Source organism: Scylla paramamosain, chromosome 27 (genome assembly GCF_035594125.1).
Source record: "Scylla paramamosain isolate STU-SP2022 chromosome 27, ASM3559412v1, whole genome shotgun sequence".
Taxonomy (NCBI): domain Eukaryota; kingdom Metazoa; phylum Arthropoda; class Malacostraca; order Decapoda; family Portunidae; genus Scylla; species Scylla paramamosain.
Genome location: NC_087177.1, coordinates 5,484,884 through 5,507,657, shown reverse-complemented (window position 1 = coordinate 5,507,657; position 22,774 = coordinate 5,484,884). Strand labels below are relative to the sequence as shown.

The 22,774-nt window shown below is 40.9% G+C and overlaps 2 protein-coding genes and 1 long non-coding RNA gene across 4 annotated transcripts; 2 read left to right on the top strand and 1 right to left on the bottom strand.

The window, feature by feature from the left end:
- Positions 1-756: 756 nt before the first annotated feature.
- On the bottom strand, positions 757-22,722 carry LOC135114458 (uncharacterized). Of its 2 annotated transcripts, none has more exons than XR_010275510.1 (4): positions 22,451-22,722; positions 8,818-8,910; positions 8,054-8,465; positions 757-1,302 (listed from the first exon to the last, which is right to left on the bottom strand). It is a non-coding gene; the product is annotated as an uncharacterized LOC135114458 (long non-coding RNA). The 2 variants fall into 2 exon arrangements; XR_010275509.1 differs by lacking the exon at positions 757-1,302 and adding an exon at positions 2,853-7,250 and having other exon boundaries at positions 7,584-8,465.
- On the top strand, positions 12,074-13,020 carry LOC135114457 (uncharacterized). Its single transcript, XM_064030358.1, has 2 exons — positions 12,074-12,257; positions 12,719-13,020. Exons 1-2 carry the CDS (start codon positions 12,080-12,082, stop codon positions 12,994-12,996), a joined length of 456 nt encoding a protein of 151 aa, XP_063886428.1. The 5' UTR covers positions 12,074-12,079; the 3' UTR covers positions 12,997-13,020.
- Positions 13,846-20,281, top strand: LOC135114456 (uncharacterized). Its single transcript, XM_064030356.1, has 4 exons — positions 13,846-14,088; positions 15,526-15,676; positions 18,973-19,090; positions 20,050-20,281. Exons 1-4 carry the CDS (start codon positions 13,899-13,901, stop codon positions 20,149-20,151), a joined length of 561 nt encoding a protein of 186 aa, XP_063886426.1. The 5' UTR covers positions 13,846-13,898; the 3' UTR covers positions 20,152-20,281.
- Positions 22,723-22,774: the final 52 nt, after the last annotated feature.

Here is a 22,774-nt window from a genome sequence, read left to right as displayed (position 1 = left end):
TGACGTAACATAACTTAATTAAAAGAAAAGAAAAAGAAAAAGAAAACCCACTGAGGTTGAAACTGCAGTACTTAATGTTAATTCACGTTTGGACAAAGGATCTCACACGGAGGAGATATATAACAGGACCAGCCTCAGCCCCGGACAAGATCACAGGCTGCGGCAAGGTTAATCCCCTCCACGACCAGGAAGACGCTGGGCGCGAGCCAATCGGCGGCCTTCATTCCGAAAACGTCCTGCTAGATGACCCGCCGCAGGATCTAATTCATATACCTGCCTGGCGTGCATAAGTCCGTTACAGATTCCTTCTCAGTAAACCTTTTCTTGAAATTTACGAGAATAAATAATAATTCCGCCTAGCCCTGAGTTTTCCTATCATTTTTTTACACTAATATTAATTTTGCATTATTCTGCTCCTTTCTTTCCATTCTCTGGTGAAGTCAGATAACAGTGTCTTTGATCCCGAGGAGTTGTCCAAAAGCTGAATTGTCGGAAGTAATTTTTTTCGTCCATTTTGTTTTTGTTTTTTTACAAGCTTGAACCATCTCCAGACAGAATGAAGGATTGTGTGTAGCTCACTAAATACATGTGCGTGTAATTTCTCTCTCTCTCTCTCTCTCTCTCTCTCTCTCTCTCTCTCTCTCTCTCTCTCTCTCTCTCTCTCTCTCTCTCTCTCTCTCTCTCTCTCTCTCTCTCTCTATATATATATATATATTCTCTCTCTCTCTATATATATATATAAACTTTTTTTTCGGACTGTGCATGAAAGGAAACATTTACTTCATAATGTAAATCTTCGCAATAAGTGATATCCTGATTAAGGGCAGTTGGTCGCATGAGTGAACTGACGGTGGTTCACGAGGAAGTGCAGACTGAGGTACCATCCATCGTGAATCCTCAGCTCATTCCCGCCCTTTCATTCCGCCATCACTACCTGTGTGTATGACACTCATCTACAATCATGGGAGCAAATAAAGCTGTTATTGCGGAACGCATCCACTCAACGACCAATGAACTCCAAACGTGCACACACGCACACAAGCGCGCGCGCGCACACGCACGCACGCACGCACGCACGCGCGCGCGCGCGCACACACACACACACACACACACACACACACACACACACACACACACACACATTAGTGTAAGAGGTGTAATCAGTATCAACATTTCTTTCTTTCCCTTCTTCCGAGTTCTTGCAGCTATCGTCTTCGCAGCAGCAACAGCAGCAGCAATGGGAGCTATTATTGTACGTCATCTGTGGCAAAAGGCCTCCTTAGTCGTTTCTCCACTCAGTATCTGTCACGGGGAAAAATAAGAAAATAAAAATTTTACTTTAGACAAGGAGAACACAGTGAACAGTTTTAGAGCTTAAAACTTCTTTTTTTTCCTCTTCTGAACCTTTCTAAATTTTCTACACCCACCAGGAGGGAGAAATAGGTCTGGCCTCGCTCAGCATCACACACAGGCGCTATCAGGCCATCGACTTCACCACGTGGCTCAGGTTCCAGCCCAGCCTCTTCGTGACGCGAGGACCTCGCTACCTCAAGGACCCGATGGCCGTCTTCAGACCTTACTCGTGGCAGGTGACGGACACTCCCTTCCCTCCTTCCTCTTTCTCTCACACTCCATCCCTTGCTTTCTCCGATATGACATAACTACATTTCCCTGAGCTAGTCTCACTCACTCTCCTCACTCTCACTCCCTTTCTCTCAAGCAACAAAGGGTTAACTTTCCGCCTTCATTCTCCCAGTGTAGCATGTGACCAACTCTTCCTTCCTTGTCGCACTCCTCTATCTCGCTCTCACCCTTGTAGTAAGTAAAGGAGTCTTTTTTCCCTTGCTGTCTCATGGTAAGTCACAAATATACACACACACACACACACACACACACACACACCACTCATACTCTCTCTCTCTCTCTCTCTCTCTCTCTCTCTCTCTCTCTCTCTCTCTCTCTCTCTCTCTCTCTCTCTCTCTCTCTCTCTCTCTCGGCAGGTGAATGACTCGTTTGCTCTCACCCTTGTCACAGGTGATTGACTCACCCTGCTGTGCTCTCTTCCTGCCTGTCCACCTCGCTGTCTCTCTCCTTTGCATCAGGCGTCTCGCTCTTCTCCCTTCATCCAAGTGAGATGCAGACGAGCAAACACCGTGACCAAATTATTTATACTGTAGTAATATTCCGTAATAATCACGGTGCATTTCATAGTATTATGGAGACTGATCAGTTCGCTGTGGTTCAATTTCAATCAGAGTTACGGATGAAATTCCCAGGAAATATGATTAGGTTTTAGTTGTCCAGTAAATTACGGATCCCTCTGACCTAATGGACTTCCAACATGCAGTAACTAAGTCATATGGTGTTTACGGGGGTACACTGCGAGGCTTCATGCTGACGACGGAGCGTGAATATGAGGTTCAAGTTATTCTACCTGAATATAGCGCCAAAATTTCGACCGTGTCATATTTATGGAGAAGAGGTGAACGTAAAGAGCTTTCCTCCCACTCACACGTTTCACAACTATCACCACCACCACTCACCGCTATTAGAAGATGATTGAGATAGTTTGTTTGTTTCTTCTTTAGAATAAAAATAAGGCAACATATGTACTTTACCATCTTCATAGACTGTAATGATCACCGTAGTTTATGCCTATCTTTTTCTTTCCTAAGACTGAAATAAAGCAAAACCATAAGCTGTAATCTAATTGAAAAAATATTGTAAATGCTTCTTTCTCCTTCTTCAGTACAAAAAAAAAAAAAATCACCAAACGCTATATAATAATCACACAACGCTATAAAATACGATTTTTTTTTTTTTATGTAAGAAAGCTAACATTATGGTTTAATTAAAGCGTCGCTCACTGTATGACAGAGTTGTATCTCAGAGGCCAAAACTACATTTACCTTGCACCAATACTGATTAAACAACCCATGATACATTACGGTTAATCACAGTGTGGTCAGCAATGATACGCTACACACACGCAAAACTCACACATTCACTTTTTACTGCAGCGACGCGGCTTATTGCTGAGGCCCAGGATAATGGGACGTTATTATTCCACTGTGTCTAAAATCTGAAGTGACGAGCAAAAATGAAGATAAAACAGAAAGGAAAATATGTAACACATAATACAAGTTTAATTCTCAGCAAAAAGAGGACAATGAGATGTTATTATTTTTCTGGTGGCGAGAAACAAAGTTAGTGCCTAAAATATTACAAAACAAGTCTTTATAAACACAACGATGTTTGATTATTGAAATATGAAACAAGAAGCGTTGTTTTAATAAGAAGTATAAATTTCCTCTTAGTGGCGTCATGTCCTGGAGACACAGCATGCAAGCAGAGTTAACTATAGACACCCCTAGCGAGTCAATCAATACGGTTTGTGCGCCAGCCGGTCAATCCCGCTGGCACCACGTGACAGTTGCAGCCTGGCCGAGGGAGGGAGTGTGTGGCGCAGCTCAGTTCTGCAACTCAACAGCAGCTACTGTTTCCAGGCAGAGCGAACAAGAGTACCACGAGGACTACTTAAAGTTAACTTACTCATTTGACTTACTGGCTAAATGAACGACTCTTGACTGACTGACTAGATGAACGACTGCTTGACTGACAGACTGATTGGGCAACCGCTTGATTAACTGATTAACTAAATTACTGATTGATTGATAGATCGATTTAGTAATTGATTGATCTATTGATTGATCGTTTGACTGACTGATTGCTTGTCTACTGGCTATATCTCTGAAGCTAAAATAAGAGAAAACAACAATCCAGTCTAGCAAAAAATGAAACAGGAGTCGGAACTTAATCTAGAAAGAGGAGCCAGCATAGAGAAGTGTGAGGCAGATTTTCCCGTGGCAAGGGAGGGAGGGGATATACTGCCTCCCTGTGTGGGCAGTGAGCGATGAATATGCCACAGCTCCCTTAGAATTTTCCACCCACGTCCTCAAGTCACTGATTGGCTGACTAACTGACGTATGTACAGTATGTACAGTCGCGTTAAGAAGTGAGGTCTCTATACCGAATGAAAAATTCTGAGCTGCGACTTGTTTGTATCCCAACTGTGCCTTTACCTGCCTCGCTGCTGTGCACCATCATTAACTCGTAATATGGTTACAGAAAGTTATATAATATTCTATGAAGCTCCAGCAAACTAAGGACAAGAAATATGCAGCTTGTTTGGAAGTGCAGCAATTTCCGTTCTGAACACCTTCATGGGGGATTTCATGATGCTATTACAGACTGCACATCAATTTTACTGTAAATATTATGTACCGATAAGATTTCCTTGGCGAATTAATCACCGACTTCAACACATTCTGCGTGACTTAATCACTTCACGAGGATAATTACTGGAAGACACACGTGGGCAGATATTTCAAGATACCGTTTTATACTCCTCGATAAACCATAAAGCAAAGCAATAGATGTTGTGATTTCACCATACAACTACAAGGTGAGTGTTTAATGTTTATGTTCTAAGCATAGCATATATCTGCTCCACACACCATCGAAGCGACAACAAAAGAATTGTGTGCTACAGGATTCAATGTGTCTAGAGAGGCTGCGAAGAGTAAGTAACAAACCCGGCCCGAATTTCCTACTGTGTACCCATGAAAGATAGTAATTAGCTAAGAAGAGCTATGTAATGTCTTACATCCTTGCTTAAAAAGGCCAGTTTTTAATTTCTCGATAATTATCGTCTAGGGACAAAAGTTTCACAACGCTTGCGTTAATAGCCATGTCTTGAAGATCTTATATAGTCTACCAATACAATATTCAACCTTATGCGAAATAAGAAAAGAAATATGAAGGCAACAGTGGAATATTACTGTATCTCGGCGTCGCTGTGTTGGTCCAGCTGCCACACGACTGGTGACGCCCAAAGCAGCGACGTCTTCAGTTTTCCCTAAACTTAATTGCTGTTTTCCTCCCTGACAATGTGTTCAGCAAACAATTTTAGGGAGCAACAATCTGTATTTAATTCAATGAAGTTCTCTACGCCACCTCTTCCAATTTAGTTAATGTAACAGAAGCCTGTAATGCTGTAAAGTGCATTTTACAATAGGTATTATACGTACTCATTGTCACGTGTGCATATTGTAGCACACGCATATCATGCAAGTGTTCCCCAGTAATGTTAAGGCTAATGCGTCTGATATTCGGAGCGTTAACGTCAACCTGTATACGATACACAGGAAGTATACATATTATAGCAAACTGCACGTACATAAACTTCACCCACCATTACGCTCTTCCCACGCCACGCGCCGAGGAAACATGGGTGACCCTGGCCGCCTCTGAGAAAATCTTTGTTAGTTGCAAAACAGACCTAACTGACTTGTTTGTGGCCAAATCCTTGGAATACGGGCTGGTTCATAACAGATATATAAATTTTGTATCCATCTTTCCCAACGTTATTTTTTTTTTCATCTTAATTACTTTTTTTAGACTATTTATACTACACATGAGACATAACATTCTCACTAAACACCCAAAACTGAAGTGTGATGCAAAAAAATCAAAAAGCTTCCTTGAGAATGACGTAAGTTGCAAGTATCCTCGATGTTCCGCAAGTTAGCAAAATACCGTAAAAATGCTCGCTGAGGTCCGTTATCAATTTACTGGTCACGAAGCCACATCGTTCAGGCTTTTAAGTTATTAGTCCTGTACATAGTAAATACTGCGTTACTTTTAGCTCCCTTTTGCTCTCTAGATTGATACAGTCATATTACCTATCCCGACACAAACTGATTAAGGTTACATATAATGCACGCAACTTATCTTTGTCTCCAACTTTCAGCATTGTTTCCATCCCTTTACAAATATCAGAATCCTTCACTCCCTTCCACATCACTAAATCTACCTAACCTCGGAAAGAGAGGATGAATTTCATTAAACTGGGGAATCAGTAGCCTCCATCTGCACACCAGCCAGGGCCAGACATTCACTGAATGGAGCAGCAACGCACAGCTGCTTTAAGTACTCGCTCCCATGAATCCTTTATTAATTAGCAACTGAACCGAAGCAGCCATTAGTTGTCCGGCCATCGAGGCTTCCTCACAGTTTAATGAGCAAGTGAATGTAATTTGTATTAAAATGACCCTTTACGTTTTCATTGATTCCTCTGACGTGTCACTCTGCCTGACTCCACAAGAGCCCTAATCCCACGTAAATCATTGTCTGATATAATTGGCCCAGCACAACAGGACCATGCAACACAGTGTTCCCTGACGCAATCCCATTACCACTACATCAGCGTGGCTGTATCAATACTCTATATAAATTTTTTTTTAATCTTCATATTTCTTTGTGTTAATGCAATGCTGCAGTAAGCCTGACAGATTGCAAAAAAAAAAAAAAAAAAAAAAGCTCACGGCTATGGTAAGTCCAACTCTTGAAGGACGCACTGGCTAGTATGAATAAGTAACAGGTTTTTTCACGTACTTTGTGACATCGCTAGATTCTGTTCACTTTAGCATTCCACATCTTGTAATATGAACCAGTAATTCTCAGCTTTCTGGAGTATGCAAGGTTTGGAAAGACAGAATTATTGAAGTTCCCTGTACCAGACCTAAGGTGATCAACACATAACTTGTACAAGTCTGTCTCAGCGCCGGTAGCTGCACTTAAGTCGCCCACGAAAACAAGTCTGATCCACGAGCAGCACTTGACCGCTTGCTTGTGCTCGAATAAGTTTGTTCCCAAAATGAAAATGAAAGCTTACATTACACATCCTCCTTACACACACGCACACACACACACACACACACACACACACACGTGCGCGCGCGCCATTTTCATTGATAGTGTGAGGAGAGTCACACCACCACAAAATATCAACAACAAGCATCAACCACAAATATAATCATTATTAATGCCATTTCTATTATTATCTTCAGTGTTACAGTTGATGTTTATGAGGCTGATACCTCCACTCTCAGGGCTTTATAAAATTTCTTCCGAGCACCAGACACATAAAAGAACACTCTTGCACATTTTCAACATCTTTATCCTAAGTATTACATTAAAACCACTGCCAAAATTTCTTCACCATAATTATACGTGTGTCTTCATCCCGTTAACAGCGTTGTCCCGGCGGTGCTGACTTCCCGGTTACCTGTTGTGACTTTCCAGTTATCTGTTGTGATTCTCTTCGTCTGCTGACTCGCGTAACACATAACACGCATAAGTATAAGTAATACGGATACGTAGTAAATATAGATAAGTGATCTGCAACCCTGGGAGGAAAAATAACAAAATATTGTTAGCAGAACAAAAATATCAGTACTCCTCAAGAGCTCAGTGGCCAATGACCAAAATTAGTCTCATGTAATTACCAGTGATCAATCTAAAGATTTGTGTCCACTTTATAACCGACTTTCGATAGTTAATTGTGATAGTTTTTTTTTTTTTTATTGCGAGCAGCTTTAAAATAAATGTCAGTAGATAGTGTTATTTTTTTCCCTGAACACTACTTCTTATAATTTAATTGTTATTTTATTACATTAAGTACGTAATGTTCAAATAAATAAAAATCTGTATATCGACATGAGCAATTTCAAGCAAGATACCTTTGTGTGGAGTCTCTCTAAGAGTAAGTGTCAGCCTTTTTTCAATGTAGATGTTGCTACACGTTATACATATTCTCAGCAGCCATTCAGTGCCGATGGTTAGAGGACGTGACAGGAAGATGAATATAATTAACAATTGAGTCAAAAGCCTAGTATAGAGTAACAGTCTGGTTGTTCATTAATTTGCATTATACTTATTCATAGCTACTTGTTATCTCTTTACGAATCTATTTCAACCACATCAACTTCAGTTGGAACAAATTAATTCATCATAATGTGAAAATAAACTGGTTTTATTGATGAATATGGGAACACTGAATAACCCATCAGTACTAAGAAATATATGCTTACAGGACATTTTATGCTTTGAATTACAAAATTTATCATCTGTAGAAATATCGACAAAATTATGAGAGGTGCTGTTGTTTCAGTGAATAAATAAACTATAATGAAAAGAAACAAATACATACCTGGTTCATAAAAATGCGCCATATTCAAACTCCGTCCCATCAGCTCACTTGGAATTTCTCTTTTATTTCTGTTTTCTTTCCTTTCGTGTTCTCACGCGATGAGATTCTCTTCATATACAAGTATCAACTGAAATGTCTTCTGCTAACACCACGTGCTCCACTCTTGAGAGTAACTGCCACACTGCGACACTGGTTTGCATTGACGACAGTTTCTCACGACACTTGCAGGCTGTTGTGTTCACGCGATGGTGAACTGGCAAGCAGAGAACAGCCTGCACGCTCATACTCTCTGACAGCCGTGTCCACTTGATGGCAGTGCTGCCAACAGCAGGAGACATCACTTCATTCTGCTGGACAACTAGTCTTAAAGATGGCTAGCATCACGGAGACACTCCACGTGACGAAATGAAACCTGGAAACGCAACAGAAATCGTGTCAGTCGTAAGAACTTCGAAATCAACGAAGACGATAAAAGTGAGAAAGAAACGGGAACCGGAAGCCACCGCAGACGGTTTAAGTAATGTCACTCGAGAACGCTTGCTAGGATTCGCTGAGTGTCATTGTACGCTCATGGTCAATATAATAAAAATCTAATCTCACTTCGTGTTCAGCGTTTTCAATCAATCTTACGTCCTCCAAACTGCTTACACTCTTACCAAAACCTGCAATGGAAAGATACGTCAGCAGCTCGGAGGATTTACTATTGAGAGAAAACGTTAAAAACAGAGGAAAGAAACGTAGTTAATTAATAGAGTACGGCTTACCTTGCCTCCCATGTGTTGAGTCAGCGCCTCTGGCGGGCGAATGTACTGCCAAGGCATCACGTCACCATGTTGATATTTCTTCTGCTTCCCTCCCTGGAAAAGTATCATATGCACAATTAGATAATTTTACATTGGCGCAAATATCCAAATGTGTACCCTATAAATACAAGGAGATATTTACATGCTGTGATATATTGTCAACAGAATAAAAAGTCGCGAGTCTTCAGAAAACGCACAAGATAATCCGCTCAATTCCATCCCTCACGAACCACTGTGGCTGAACAATTATTTGGACAAGACTGGCACCGCCGCTTAACAGCACACCAGCACAGCCCCACGCAACACATCATCGCTTTGTTGCCTCTCCGTGGCTCTTGACAGTAAAACAAACGTAAACTGCCACACACAGAATGAGAAGTCAAGTAACAGAGCAATGTTCTGGTACAAAAACAAGGAAGAGAAGCGCCTAATAAAAAGGAGTCCGCGAAACATGATACTCCAGCACAATAAAAACGGTTAAGGAGACACCCAGTACATGGAACACGCTACGGTGCAAGGAGATATCCAGCATACATAAAACAAGACTCTGCATGAAGGCGGCTCTGCTACTTAGGAGAAATAACTGATGAATGATTATTTCTTTTTATTTAATGGCACCGTAGGGTGAAGCAAGTGGAATAAAGAAAGTACAAGACGCAAAAAAGTATCTGAAATGTGTGTGCAAGGCAGACGCCCAACGCATGGGTGGCACTCAATATGAGGCACAAGAATGATGCAGTGAGAGATACCGTAGTGGAATGGAGACGTGCGGGAAATTACAGACTTATGGAGGAGAGAAGTGCAGGGTACGAGGGAGACGCCCGGCACAAGAGAAGTGTTGGGTACAAGCAGGACGGTCAGTACGCGGCGACGCCCGGCGATACATAAAGGGGTCTGATACCAGCGAGACATTTGTTACGTTTGAACGGCGCCGCCGCCTGAAGGACCTGCACCACTACCACCACCATCACCACCAACAACAGGAACAATGTTTTACTAATACAGGACGAGTAGAAGGTACGGCGCAGGAGAGCAATTGGCGGAGTGGTTAATGATGAGATCATAATTCTCGAATCACTCATTGGATTTTCATATAAATAGATACATGAATAAGCACACACACACACACACACACACACACACACACACACGTGTGTGGTGACGATCACGAATATTTTTTTCAGTAACGTTTATTCCAATGCAAGCGTGTATTTAATGCCTCCTCGCTGCAGCCCCGAAAGTGGGCCACACAATTTTGAATTCCCATTAGTGTGTGCCGCCTGAACGTATATCATTTGCAAAGGACCGAGATGTTGCATGGATTTGGTATATAAAGGCTACTGGAAAACTCACAAACATTTTTATATTTTAATTTCTAACCATTTACATTTCTTACAAGTTAAAATTCCTCACTCGTATTAATCTTCAGTTAGTTCAAATTTATTTGGTGTCACTTCTTATCTCTTCAACATATTCAGTGATCAACGCAATTATCGTGCAAGAACACAGACAATATCAAATTCATAAACACAACTAATTACAGGAGGAGATAGTAGACACCTGCAGAAACGATAATTACTCCCAGTAAGGACTGAAGCACTGGGCCAGTGGGTGCTGTAAACTTATCATTAGCCTAGCTGTGACCTCACTGAACGTTTCCCTGTGTCTCACAACACAAGGAAGCAGTCACAGCCTGCCCTGTCTCTAAAGACAACTCTCTTTCTTCACACAAAACTACATGCACCTACTTATACGCACACCCTTCAATCAAAATTCTAAATTAAATATGGCGACTCCTAGACCAGCCTCGGAGTCCCCATCTGGGGAGGGGACCACAAATGTCCCCAGGTCGGACAGCTCTTTTGGTATCGACTCTAAGTGTCCTGACATCCCTCTTAACTTTTTCTTCATTAACTTCTGCAACATTCGCGGCCTTAGATCTAATTTTTAATCTGTAGAACAACACCTCTCCACCACTAAACCTCATCATCTTTTCCTCACTTAAACACAGGTTTCTCGTAAATCTATTAACAGTGTTGTTTCTTAGTTCTGTTTTCTTCTTTTCTTCTTACTTCTTTCATCTTTCTTGTTCCTGACGATACAGTATATACTGTGGTGTGGGGTTGGGTTACCACACATTGGTGAATGTACCTTACGAAATTCATGCTTTTATCATAATGAGTGAAGCATCACCGCCTGAACCCCATCACACCAGCCCACTGGCACACCGGCCACTCAAACCTTAGTGCATCTGATAATACAATTTCATGCATTACATAAAATCTAATACAATTATGCTAGAATTTAATTATAAATATATAATGGAATTGAACTGACTCTCGATGCAGATGCGTCACTCTGTACCCGCCAGCCATTCTGTAACATTCATCTAACTATTACGTCAATTCTAAATTATTTCACTATTTCATTGTACAGGAAAATATATCTAACTTGGGTATCACATCTCAGAAATCCTGTTTTATTTTCTTCGGTTATACAAGGCACTTTTGCAAATACTATTTTGTCAGCCGCTAACGATTCAGTTGTCACAAAGCAATTTAGTAAACTTTCACAATGTTCTCTTGTACCAGGTAGTGGATATTATTTTACCGTAACTGGCGCTAAATTACAAAAGTATTGCATCCTGCAATTTTTTCAATATATTATTGCAATGAAATTTCTAAATGTCAGTGAGATATTTCAAACATTTATATTTTTAGGTATATGTAATGTGTATTATAACTGAAATCTTCATAAACAATACTACCTATTAATTCAGAAACCAATTCATTGCACGCACCATTTCACTACATGAATTTGTAGCCAATGAAACACCTTGCTGCAAGGGATTAACACGAGTGAGAGAGAGAGAGAGAGAGAGAGAGAGAGAGAGAGAGAGAGAGAGAGAGAGAGAGAGAGAGATAATCAGACAGTAACAGAGACATGTTACACAGCTTCTTTTGTTTCTAGACCTACGAACTCTCTCTCTCTCTCTCTCTCTCTCTCTCTCTCTCTCTCTCTCTCTCTCTCTCTCTCTCTCTCTCTCTCTCTCTCTCTCTCTCTGTCACATTATAGCTGCTTTTCGTTGCAAGGAGTAAGGATTAAAGATTTAATTTTTGTTTTCGTGAGTTGAACCGAACTGAGCTGATTTTCTTCCCATGCACTAAACACTTGCCCTGTACGAATATTTGTTAATCAGTTGTATCCGTTACAGATGTGGGTGATGATTATCTTTTTCCTGGTGTTCGCTGCGGTGTGGACGTGGCTGCTGTGGAGGTGTGGGCCGTCTGGTGGCGATGAACGTTCACAGCGACTCAAGCGAGATGGAGAGACAATAGTTACCGCGTGGCCGTCGTTCATGTCTGTCTTGGCGCTTGTGTTTAAGACCATTGTGTATCAGGGTAAGCGCGCATCACACTCCTGCACACACACACACACACACACACACACACACACACACACACACACACACAGTCACCTTCAATCAAACATGCAGTAGAAATTTCAATACGAGCAAGGTGTGTCACAAGAGAGTATAAACCAAATCCATTTCGATATTTATATTTCATCAGCGTGGAAAACTGAAGCGCTGAGGATTAACTATGACTTACTATCCATCCACTGATTTGTATCTAAGACGGATAATCGTTGTCGAATGCGAACAAATATTCCTGGAAAACTCAGTTCACGAAATATTCAAATCCCCACCAAAAAAAAAAAAAAAAATAAATAAAAATAAATAAATAATAATAATAATAATAATAATAATAATGAATAAGCTTTCGTCTCGGTCCGCTTTTCTTTCTCAGGATACCGTCAGCTTCTTCACTTCCTCTCTTCCTCCTTTCCCACCCACGCACAGGCTCCTCACTCCTGCCTCGGGGGTCACCTGAGCGCGCGGCACACGTGAGTACTTGGCTGGTGGTGCTGGTGCTGGTGGGAGTGTTCAGCGGCAACCTCACCGCCTTCCTGTTCAGGCCTGTCCTCAGCACGCCGCCCACCACCATCCACCAGCTCGTCACCCGCGACTGGACCATCAGGCTGGATAAGGCGTATGGCAGCCACGATCTCGTCAAGGTAAAGCTGCGTTGCGAGGAGGGAAGACGGAAGGAGATACACCTGTCGTCCTTCGTTAGCTGATGTGATTGGCAATTTGCAGGCTTCGACTTTTATATACGGCGTGTTTTGAAAAATGAGTGCAGCAGAATTTTTGCAAGATACTCTCTCTCTCTCTCTCTCTCTCTCTCTCTCTCTCTCTCTCTCTCTCTCTCTCTCTCTCTCTCTCTCTCTCTCTCTCTCTCTCTCTCTCTCTCTCTCTCTCTCTGATTACAGCAGATTATGCAATGATTTTGTATGACGTCAAATGGCATGACAATTTTAACATAATGCCATTTGGAGTCATACCCTGGAAGAAAGGGAATTTTTGACTCAAAACTCTCTCTCTCTCTCTCTCTCTCTCTCTCTCTCTCTCTCTCTCTCTCTCTCTCTCTCTCTCTCTCTCTCTCTCTCTCTCTCTCTCTCTCTCTCTCTCTCTCTCTCTCTCTCTCTCTCTCTCTCTCTCTCAGTAACTAATTTAATTTACATTCAAGTTAAATATGATAACTCACTTGCATTCAGGATCCACTCTACGTATTCGTTAATTGTTAATCACATACTGCCTCCACAGCGGTCGTTCCCCTCATAAATGTGTGTGTATGTGTGTGTGTGTGTGTGTGTGTGTGTGTGTGTGTGTGTGTGTGTGTGTGTGTGTGTGTGTGTGTATTTCTCTACAGTAAGATTCCTAATAATAATTCCTTCTTCTACTACAATTAGTAATACCGCTAATGATCACGATAACTATGATAATGGAGAGAAAGGATAAGGAGGAGAACATCATAGCATCTTCCTCTATCACTCATTACTGTACCGCACATCAGGACACTAGCTTCTCCCGACATTTTTCATTCATCTCCACCACATCGCCATACAGTAATTACCACTACCCTTCCATGTATCTTCCTTACACTCACTGCCACTGCTCCCAACATCTCCATCATACAGTCATGGCCGGTACCCCTCTATGTCTTTTCCATAGCCACTATCACTACTCATCGCAGGAAACCAAGACCGAGGACTACCAGACGCTGTACCGGCGGGCGGCCCAGAGAGGAGGCATCATAGAGAACAGAGGTGCTACTACCAAGACCAAGACTAAACTGGAGGACATCCTTAACAGGGACATCGCCGTCGTGAGTGAGTACGGCGGCTCGGTTCAGGACACACACACACACACACACACATACACATGAAATATCCTCTCCGGCTTTACTAACAATCATCCGAAAAAGCAAACTGACCGACTGCATTCCATTTCATAACAGGATGTAAAATGTGTTAATATCACAATATTGTCCTCTTCCGCTTGGCCACACACACACACACACACATTCTCTCTCTCTCTCTCTCTCTCTCTCTCTCTCTCTCTCTCTCTCTCTCTCTCTCTCTCTCTAATGGGATGGTGGCTGTGAGCGCCAAGATCGCCACCCTCGCACATTCCTGCTCTTCGCTTGGTAAGTTGCTGTATTCGAGTTCAACTCAGGAATTTAATTTAATGGCTCCGTGAAAAGACGTGTTTCCAGCTCGTGCACGTGTCGAGTACCGCATCCCATGGCGAGGCGGGAGGTGGCACACAGCGGGACCAGCGGCGGCAGCGGGATGCTAGTTAGGCGCCAACATCTGCTGCACCATTAAAGACTAAGGGACTGTGATTCAAGGCTCTAATAGTAATGGTCTGGTATTATAACATATTCATATTTCAGTTGATTTAATTTTTCAGTCAGTATGATTTTTTTTTTTTTTACATGAAAATAAAAATCTAAATAAATTATGTGGAGTGTTCACCATAACGTTTCACGCCAGGTCCTTGCTGCACAGTGTCATGTTTTCTGTGATCAATATCTCGATGGGAACAGAGCCTTAAGTGTCTGCACGTCTGCATGAACAGCAGACCATTGCGGCAGCCTGGGCGGTACAAGAATCATTCACACTTCATTTTAACGCCTACACTTTGAGCAAACCATAATAAAAATAAAGCGAAAATTCAATTAACTCACTGCGAATCCTTAGTTTTTGTTCTAAATCCTGAATAGTAAGAGCAATCAAGCACGTGCAAAGAGAATGCAGCCACAGCGTTTGCCCGACAGCCAGACAGGGAAGGATCCAATTAGTGGCATATATTTCCCTCTGCATACCTAATTACACCTATTATTACTGATAGTTCAAATCGAAGTTGTCAGCGCGCTAGGAGATCACCTCTCACAGCTGTGCTTGACATTTCAATAACATACACGCGTAACATTCTCCTCCGGGCGTGAAGAGGACGGATTATTGCTGTGTATTGCGTGGCCATCATAACATTGTGTATTTGCTTGTGGAGGACATGAGCGGCGAGTCAGTAATAAAATGTCTTGTACTTTGTCCCTCCGCTCGAGTAATAACATTAAAATGGTAATGTTGAAAGTACGTAGAAAGTAATTGTGTGAATATATATATATATATATATATATATATATATATATATATATATATATATATATATATATATATATATATATATATATATATATATATATATATATATATATATATATATATATATATATTTTTTTTTTTTTTTTTTTTTTTTTTCAGTGGGTGAGCCAGGAGCTTTTCACACCCTCAACGAGAACAGGAAAGTGGACGGTGGCTGCCTCCTCACCTACGGGCGGGAGGCCATCGGGCTGGAATACGCCGCCCTCGCTGTACCGAAAAAATCTTTCCTGAAGCCTCTTATCGACAGGAAGTAGGTCACGAACTCTTTCCACACCTCTCTCTCTCTCTCTCTCTCTCTCTCTCTCTCTCTCTCTCTCTCTCTCTCTCTCTCTCTCTCTCTCTCTCTCTCTCTCTCTCACCTGACTACTGCACTGACATTCACAAATTTCCGACGCCACACAAGTGAACACTTTTACATTACCACAGACATACTCCCGATGTTGTTACCTGGGAAATATACTGGTAACATCTATTTTGTATTAATGGGCGTCCATGCATACAGATTTGTGTACTAAGGGTAATCTGCCGATGCTTGGTGTATATCTTGTAAAATCCAAATTAAATCCTGGAAATATGACCAACCCTCAACACTGGCCCTCAGTTACCAGTGGCTTTAATATTCCTGCAGTGTTTTTAAGCAATATGCTCACTCGAAAGGAAGGTTATATCAACTCTCATTAACACTGACATATAACCAAGTACATGAATAAGTACGTGTGTGTGTATATATATATATATATATATATATATATATATATATATATATATATATATATATATATATATATATATATATATATATATATATATATATATATATATATATATATATATATATATATATATATATATATATATATATATATATATATACAAGGAAAGCGGTGCGTGTCACTGAGCGAGCATGTTTCAGTACGAGAAGAGCCTCTATACCCAAAGCTGGTAGAAAGCTACAGAAAGACGAGAGAGAAGAAAAACAGATTGATCAGAGTCTACTAATACACTAAATAAATTAAGCAATATGAGGGTAAGAGAAAATGTCGATATATTAGCGACATTCGTGTGAGGCGAGGAGCTAGGCTGCTAGAGAAAGAGAAGTGCAAACGAAATACTCATGTAGCTAAGTAGCATTCATGGAAAGAGCTGGATTAAGAGTATACGTAAAAATAACATAATGACAGGTTCAGAGGCAGCAAACAGTTTAAGAAAGGCAGATGTCTTATTTTTTCTTCGTTTTTGTGTTTTATTTCGTGTTGTGTAAACGATAAAGGACGGATCTACTTTAAGATGGCCGCCGAGGCCTGTGTCTTGGGTTACCAAATCCTGGGAGGAATTGTGTGTTACTGTTAAGGCTAAGATGTAAAGAAATAACTACATAGCCAGATCAAACACACTTCCTAGTCTCGAGTGTAACAAAGGCCACACAATTATCTAGTTTTCAACAGACTTATGAATCATACATCAGGCAGCAAGCTCCTACACTCAGACCTCTCGCTATGACCTGCGTGTATCGTACATTCTTCCCATTAAAAAAAAAAAAAAAAAAAAAAAAAAAAATCATTCCGTTCGCGTCGTTTTTAGTGACAAAACTTAAGTGAACTCATGTAAATGAAGTGAGCTTCAGTGATGTGCTTACATAATTCTGCAGAACATCTGGCATGGCTGCAAGGTCAATACCCTAACATCCACTAATAGCCTCACTCTTGCCATTATCAAATAAAACATTTTCTTCCATAAATACCTACATCATTGGGAGGCTCACCTCACACTTCTGAAGTGACGCGTGTCACCAATTTTATGAATATATTTATTAGTTTGCCCAGTGTTTTTTTTTAGTGAATTATATTGTTTTAGTATTGATATATTCGAAAATCAGCTTAGGACGTAATTGATTTTTATAACTATAGTAATCAGTTGTCCCACCGAAACGTAGAGAAGAGGCAAGGGCGTGGCTACCAGATATTCTTAGCCTGCGAGGACTATACTTTTCTTGCTTTTGTACTAAATGGTCATCATTCTGTGTGTGGGAGATGGCAGGTTGATACACAATCACTTTCAGTGATGCAATATCGCAGACCTTGTAGCAGCAACGTCAATCAGTTCCCAGAATTAATTATATCAGGGAAACAAAATAATATTCGTGTACCCTTCGTCCCTATGCAACACGTGGTGTTAGGATCAGACTTATCCGCTATCTGCAATGACTGCTGACTGCCTTACACTGGTCTCGCAAGAAATTCAGGCTATGTCTCGTTAGGTTTCACTTCAGATAAGTGTACAACAACACTGATCTATTACGACTGTGTAATACACTGACTGAAGGCTGGACGGAGATAAACAGACGCAGTGTTACCACGTAATCTGATTCCTTGCCGGTGAAAACCACGTAACAAACACCTGTACCTTGTGATGTTCACAGGTAGCGCAGCATGAGAAGCACCAGCTGAATGTCTGTTTATACGAATCAAGAGAGGTTTCGTGCAAGCGATAAGACTTTTTTTTTTGTGAAGATGAGAATGCACAGCGAGAGCAACAGCCTGACAATAACTGTTATCATGCACCAGGCTTTGCGTCACAGCAAAGAATGGAAATATGGACCCAAAGTTTATTGGTTGCAGGGAATGCAGGCGAAACAACGTCAACTACACACCGCGATTCCAACTGCAGGCGAAGCACAGCGGAGAGCCCAGCAAACCAACTTGTGATATAAATGGTTGAGTAGGCATCAGAAATATTGAAATTTATCATGGTTGTTCCTGTTAAGTATTTGTATTGATCAAAAGTGTAAACGGATGTCAGATCATAGCAATAGAATTCATTTGTAGCTTAAGTAGTGATTGAATTACCAATGTCATCCCGATGATTGTTCCCTGAGCATTTTCCAACCCGTACTGAACAGGAGTATGCGTTTGGCTGGCAAAGTAGTCCATACAGCATGAGTGATCATATAACACCCATCTGCAGATTTGCATTAATCTCGAATAGTGGAAATACGAATAGTAAAATCATAATCTATAAATATATAAACCATTACCGAGTGCACTTTTTGAAATGTGAGAGGAGTTTAGTAACACATTATCTATTGTCCCCTTCCATTCACAGTCTGCACGGGCAATCACCCTAAGAGTCTGCGAGTAGGTTCTAAATATTTCCCACCCGACAAGGATCTTCAGGGAATGTATTGTTTGATGATAATGATACACGCTTGAGTCTCTTACAAGTTCGCGCTGCTGCTGTGCTGGACTACCTGACACGTTGCACTTATAGGTTTTTGTCTGTTTGGGAATTCCAGGGACTTGTTCACTGATTTGTTGTGATTACATACATGTAAAAAAGCCTCCCGTCCTCACAGTCTGAGTAGCGCCCTCTGACAGGTAGGATCCCTCTCAGAGTTGATGGTCGCTCCGGTATTTTGTGCGCTGCAGCGTGACTTGTGAAACCATCATGATGACTACAAACTGGCTAACTTAGATCAAGCCGAGAACACTATTTAACTGAGACCTAGTTACACTGTGGCATCTACATTGCTCTTCTCCCTGCGCCCAGGCTGGTGTGGATGCGCGAGATGGGCACATTAGAGCGGTACTACCAGGGCAGCTTCGGCGTCACCTGCTACAGGGACAATACTGAATCCTCGGAGCCTTCGAGTCTCGTCTTAATTCAGGTGTGGCTTACTGATGTTGTAAGGCCTTCTCACTCGCATGTGATGGAAGCGAAACATTAATTATGATTTGTGTTTTATACTGAGATTAACATTCAACTTGGATATTGATCAAATTTCGCTTCTTTTATTCGCACAATTAGTAATTACATCAATTATTTTTAAATCATATTCATTAGCTTCAGGTATTATGTAATTAATCGTTATTTATTGTCATTGTGCGTCATCAGTATGGTGGAAGCTGTACGGGCTACTTTTCAATGTTTGCTACTTAAAGGATGCCAGGGACATGACACCCCAAACCTTTCACTTCCTTCTTCATAGATAATTTCCAATGGTTTTATGGAACATATCAAGATGTGCTTTTTCGCATTCCATAACTATAATCCATAAATGAAATAACTTATATGTAAATTCTCCAATAACTGTCTGAATGCACTGTGAGAGAGAAAGATGGTGGAAAGCATTAGAAGACGAATGTGATAACATCACTCATAAAAGACAGCAAGTTCACATCATGAGATGAGAGGACGAGTATATTAGAGAACTAAATTATTTTTTCTGATGTTTTTCTGATGTTTGGAAAGACACTACAAAACATTGTATTTGTTTATTTTATTTTACTCTTATTATTCAAGCAGAGGAGAAGCTGTATTTGAATTCTAAAATATTCATGGAAGACAAGGCAGGGCGATAAAGCAATGACGTCCAGAATGATAGTGACGGACGGTGGTGAGGTGACGGCGTCGGGGGGAGAATGATGGATGACAGGAGGTGGATGGTGAATATTGGGAGGTGGATGCATGATAAACTGTGGATGCTGTGAGAGGAGACTGTGCGAGATGGATGGCAGTGATGTTTGTTACCTTAGGTAATGCCCTGTACTGCGTGACGGTCAGTGCTGTGCGGCCAGTGTGCCATATGCGGCGAGCGGCGTGTGATGCCCGCCATGTGTGTTGCAGCTGCTGTGTTTATTTTACGTCTGGAGTGCGGGACTGAGTCTGTCGTGTCTCATGTTCATGGTCGAGGTGTTCTGCGGCAAGCTCAACCCTACCAAGACCTGACACTGCACAGCCCGCCCCCACCCACGCCTTCCAGTGACTGTCAGCCTGGTCTCACCGCACACATCGCCGCCAGTGAACCCTCCAGCACGCCCTGCCAGTCCTTGTCTCTGCTGATAAATTCCCTCTTCGCGTTTCAATGCACTATTGTATGAATATGGAAAGAAATTACCTAAACCAAAAAAAATAAATGAATAAAATAAATAAATAAAATAAAATAAAATGAAATAAAAATAAATAAAATAAAAATAAATAAATATATAGACAATAAATAAATAAAAAATAATGAAGATTAAAAAAAAAACTATTATGATTTACGTTGAATTTGTTTTTTTTTTATTTCAAATATATCTCATATTTTTCATATGTTTCCCGGACACACAAGAGTAAACGGGATAACGAAGAAAACAGGCAGAGGAAAAAAAAAAAAAAAATAGAAGAAAAAAAAAAGACTCACAAAATGGATAATCAAGTTTGCTTCCTCTACTTATCATAGTTATCTTGTTTTCTAAAAATATCGATGTCTTTCAGAGAGACTCCCAGCTTTAAGTGCTTCCCACTTCCCTCTCCCCCAACTACTACTTTATTACGCTAGTAGTAGTAGTAGTAGTAGTAGTAGTAAATAACGTAATAGTAACACATCATTGTTACTACAACAACAACAACAACAGCTACTACTACTACTACTATTTTTCTTGTTGCTGTGCTCTTAATAGTCACCATAACAATAATAGTTACATATACGAAATAAAATCATACTCTGCTACTGTGTTTGTTGTTTGCCTGTTAGAGAAAATGTTAAAACACAGTTGGACATGAAAATATTAAAGCGCGCACACACACACACACACACACACACATTTGCTAGCTTAATCTCTTTGTATATCTCAATTATATAACAATATTAAATTTTCCTTACTGAGGTTCATACCTCTTCCTTTTTTCTTCTTCTTGTGACCTCTTCTGCTTTCAATCGCTTCATAGGTCCTTACTTTTAATGTTTCGCTCTGGCCTTTTGCTGCTTGCAGAAGGAGAGCGGAGAGCACAGCACAGGGAACAAAACTATACACCTAAACGGCTCGTTTTCTCCTATAGTAGTTACACCTTTCATATCTCATAGAAAATGATTATTTTCTACTACTTTTAAAGGGTAACTCCTTTGGTCTCAAAAGGAGTGTTGACCTATCCATCACTATATTCACCACTATATTATGTAACAAAACTTGTATAAAATCAAGAAATATCATAAACTATGGGTATTAATAATTCGGTGCCATCTTTCTACGTATTATTATTTGTCTTAAACACTGCGGGTATTAATAATTCCGTGCCATCTTTCTACGTATAAACACTGCTTCAAAGTGGCAAACAAGGATTACATCCCTTTCGTCCTAATTTCTACAGCTACCATACGTTTCTCACGCACCATAGCCACTGCACATCACCACAATAACTAAATGTACATTCTGCACTCACCACAGATTCTAGGAAGTAGTAGTGGTGAAGGTACGAGGCAGAAAGTTAACGTAAATACCCGAGCAAGTCACCCCGCCGCCATATCTTGAACCGTCGCCTGTAGACTGCCGATTTTTGCCCGTTCATTTAATAGAAATTTGAAGTATACATCTATGATTTTGTCATTTACGTTTACTGGCTGGTTACAGTATTCCTGCGCTCTCATTTGTTATCTATTCATTTTCAATAATGTTAAATTTCATTAATATACTCATGTATTTACGTATATGCATTTTCATCAACAATTTTTATTTCATTACGTAAATATTTTTTTTTTCTTATTACATACAAATGCAACTTCATTATCACTTTTTTTTTCGTCAATCAGTTTTTATATCGTGTAACTTCTAATGTTTAACTCTAATGTCGGCAAACAATTGAAGCAATAACGTTTATCCCCCCCCCAATTAATCCGCAACTTTCCCGGCCTGGTGAGACCACATATCGCTTGCCCTTCCCCTTAATGGCGCCACTCATTCGCTATCCACCTGCACAACTTCGTACGTAAACAATTAAAGAGGAAACTTGGTGATAACAAAAGTAGTGAACTTTCCAGTTTTGAGGTTCAGTTCGTTTAGGCTGTAAACACTTTCGACTCAAGGCCATTCCTAATCAGACCACCAAGATTTAGGGTACCACCTAAGAAAAGACCAGCAAAGTAAGGCTTGGACACCAAAATGTGTTGAACGAGCTTTTCTTGTTCAACATGTGCCGCCGTTGTCATGACAGAGAATTATCAAACCCTCGAGCACAAACAAGAGCCTGAGCCGACACTAGGAATGCTTACCTCACCTCCCATGGAGTGCGCGGCGGCCAGCTGTTGTGCTCATGGGGATGGCAGCAGCTTCCCATGTACGGCAACACACTTTTCCCTTCACACAGTCTGCTCCTGAGGAACACACCATCATCTTACCAGTTTTCATTGAATCAGTTTCATCACAGATAGTCAAATTTTGTATTTTTAAAGTTAACTAACGATTCTAAGGATAAGTTCTAGCTCAATGAATTCACTCCATACTGTCACTGCCGCGCCGCCATGGCTGGGATCCCGTCGAAGCGTCTCTCCCGTGGTTCTGCCAGCTTCAGTACAGGTTCAGATAAAGTATCGAGC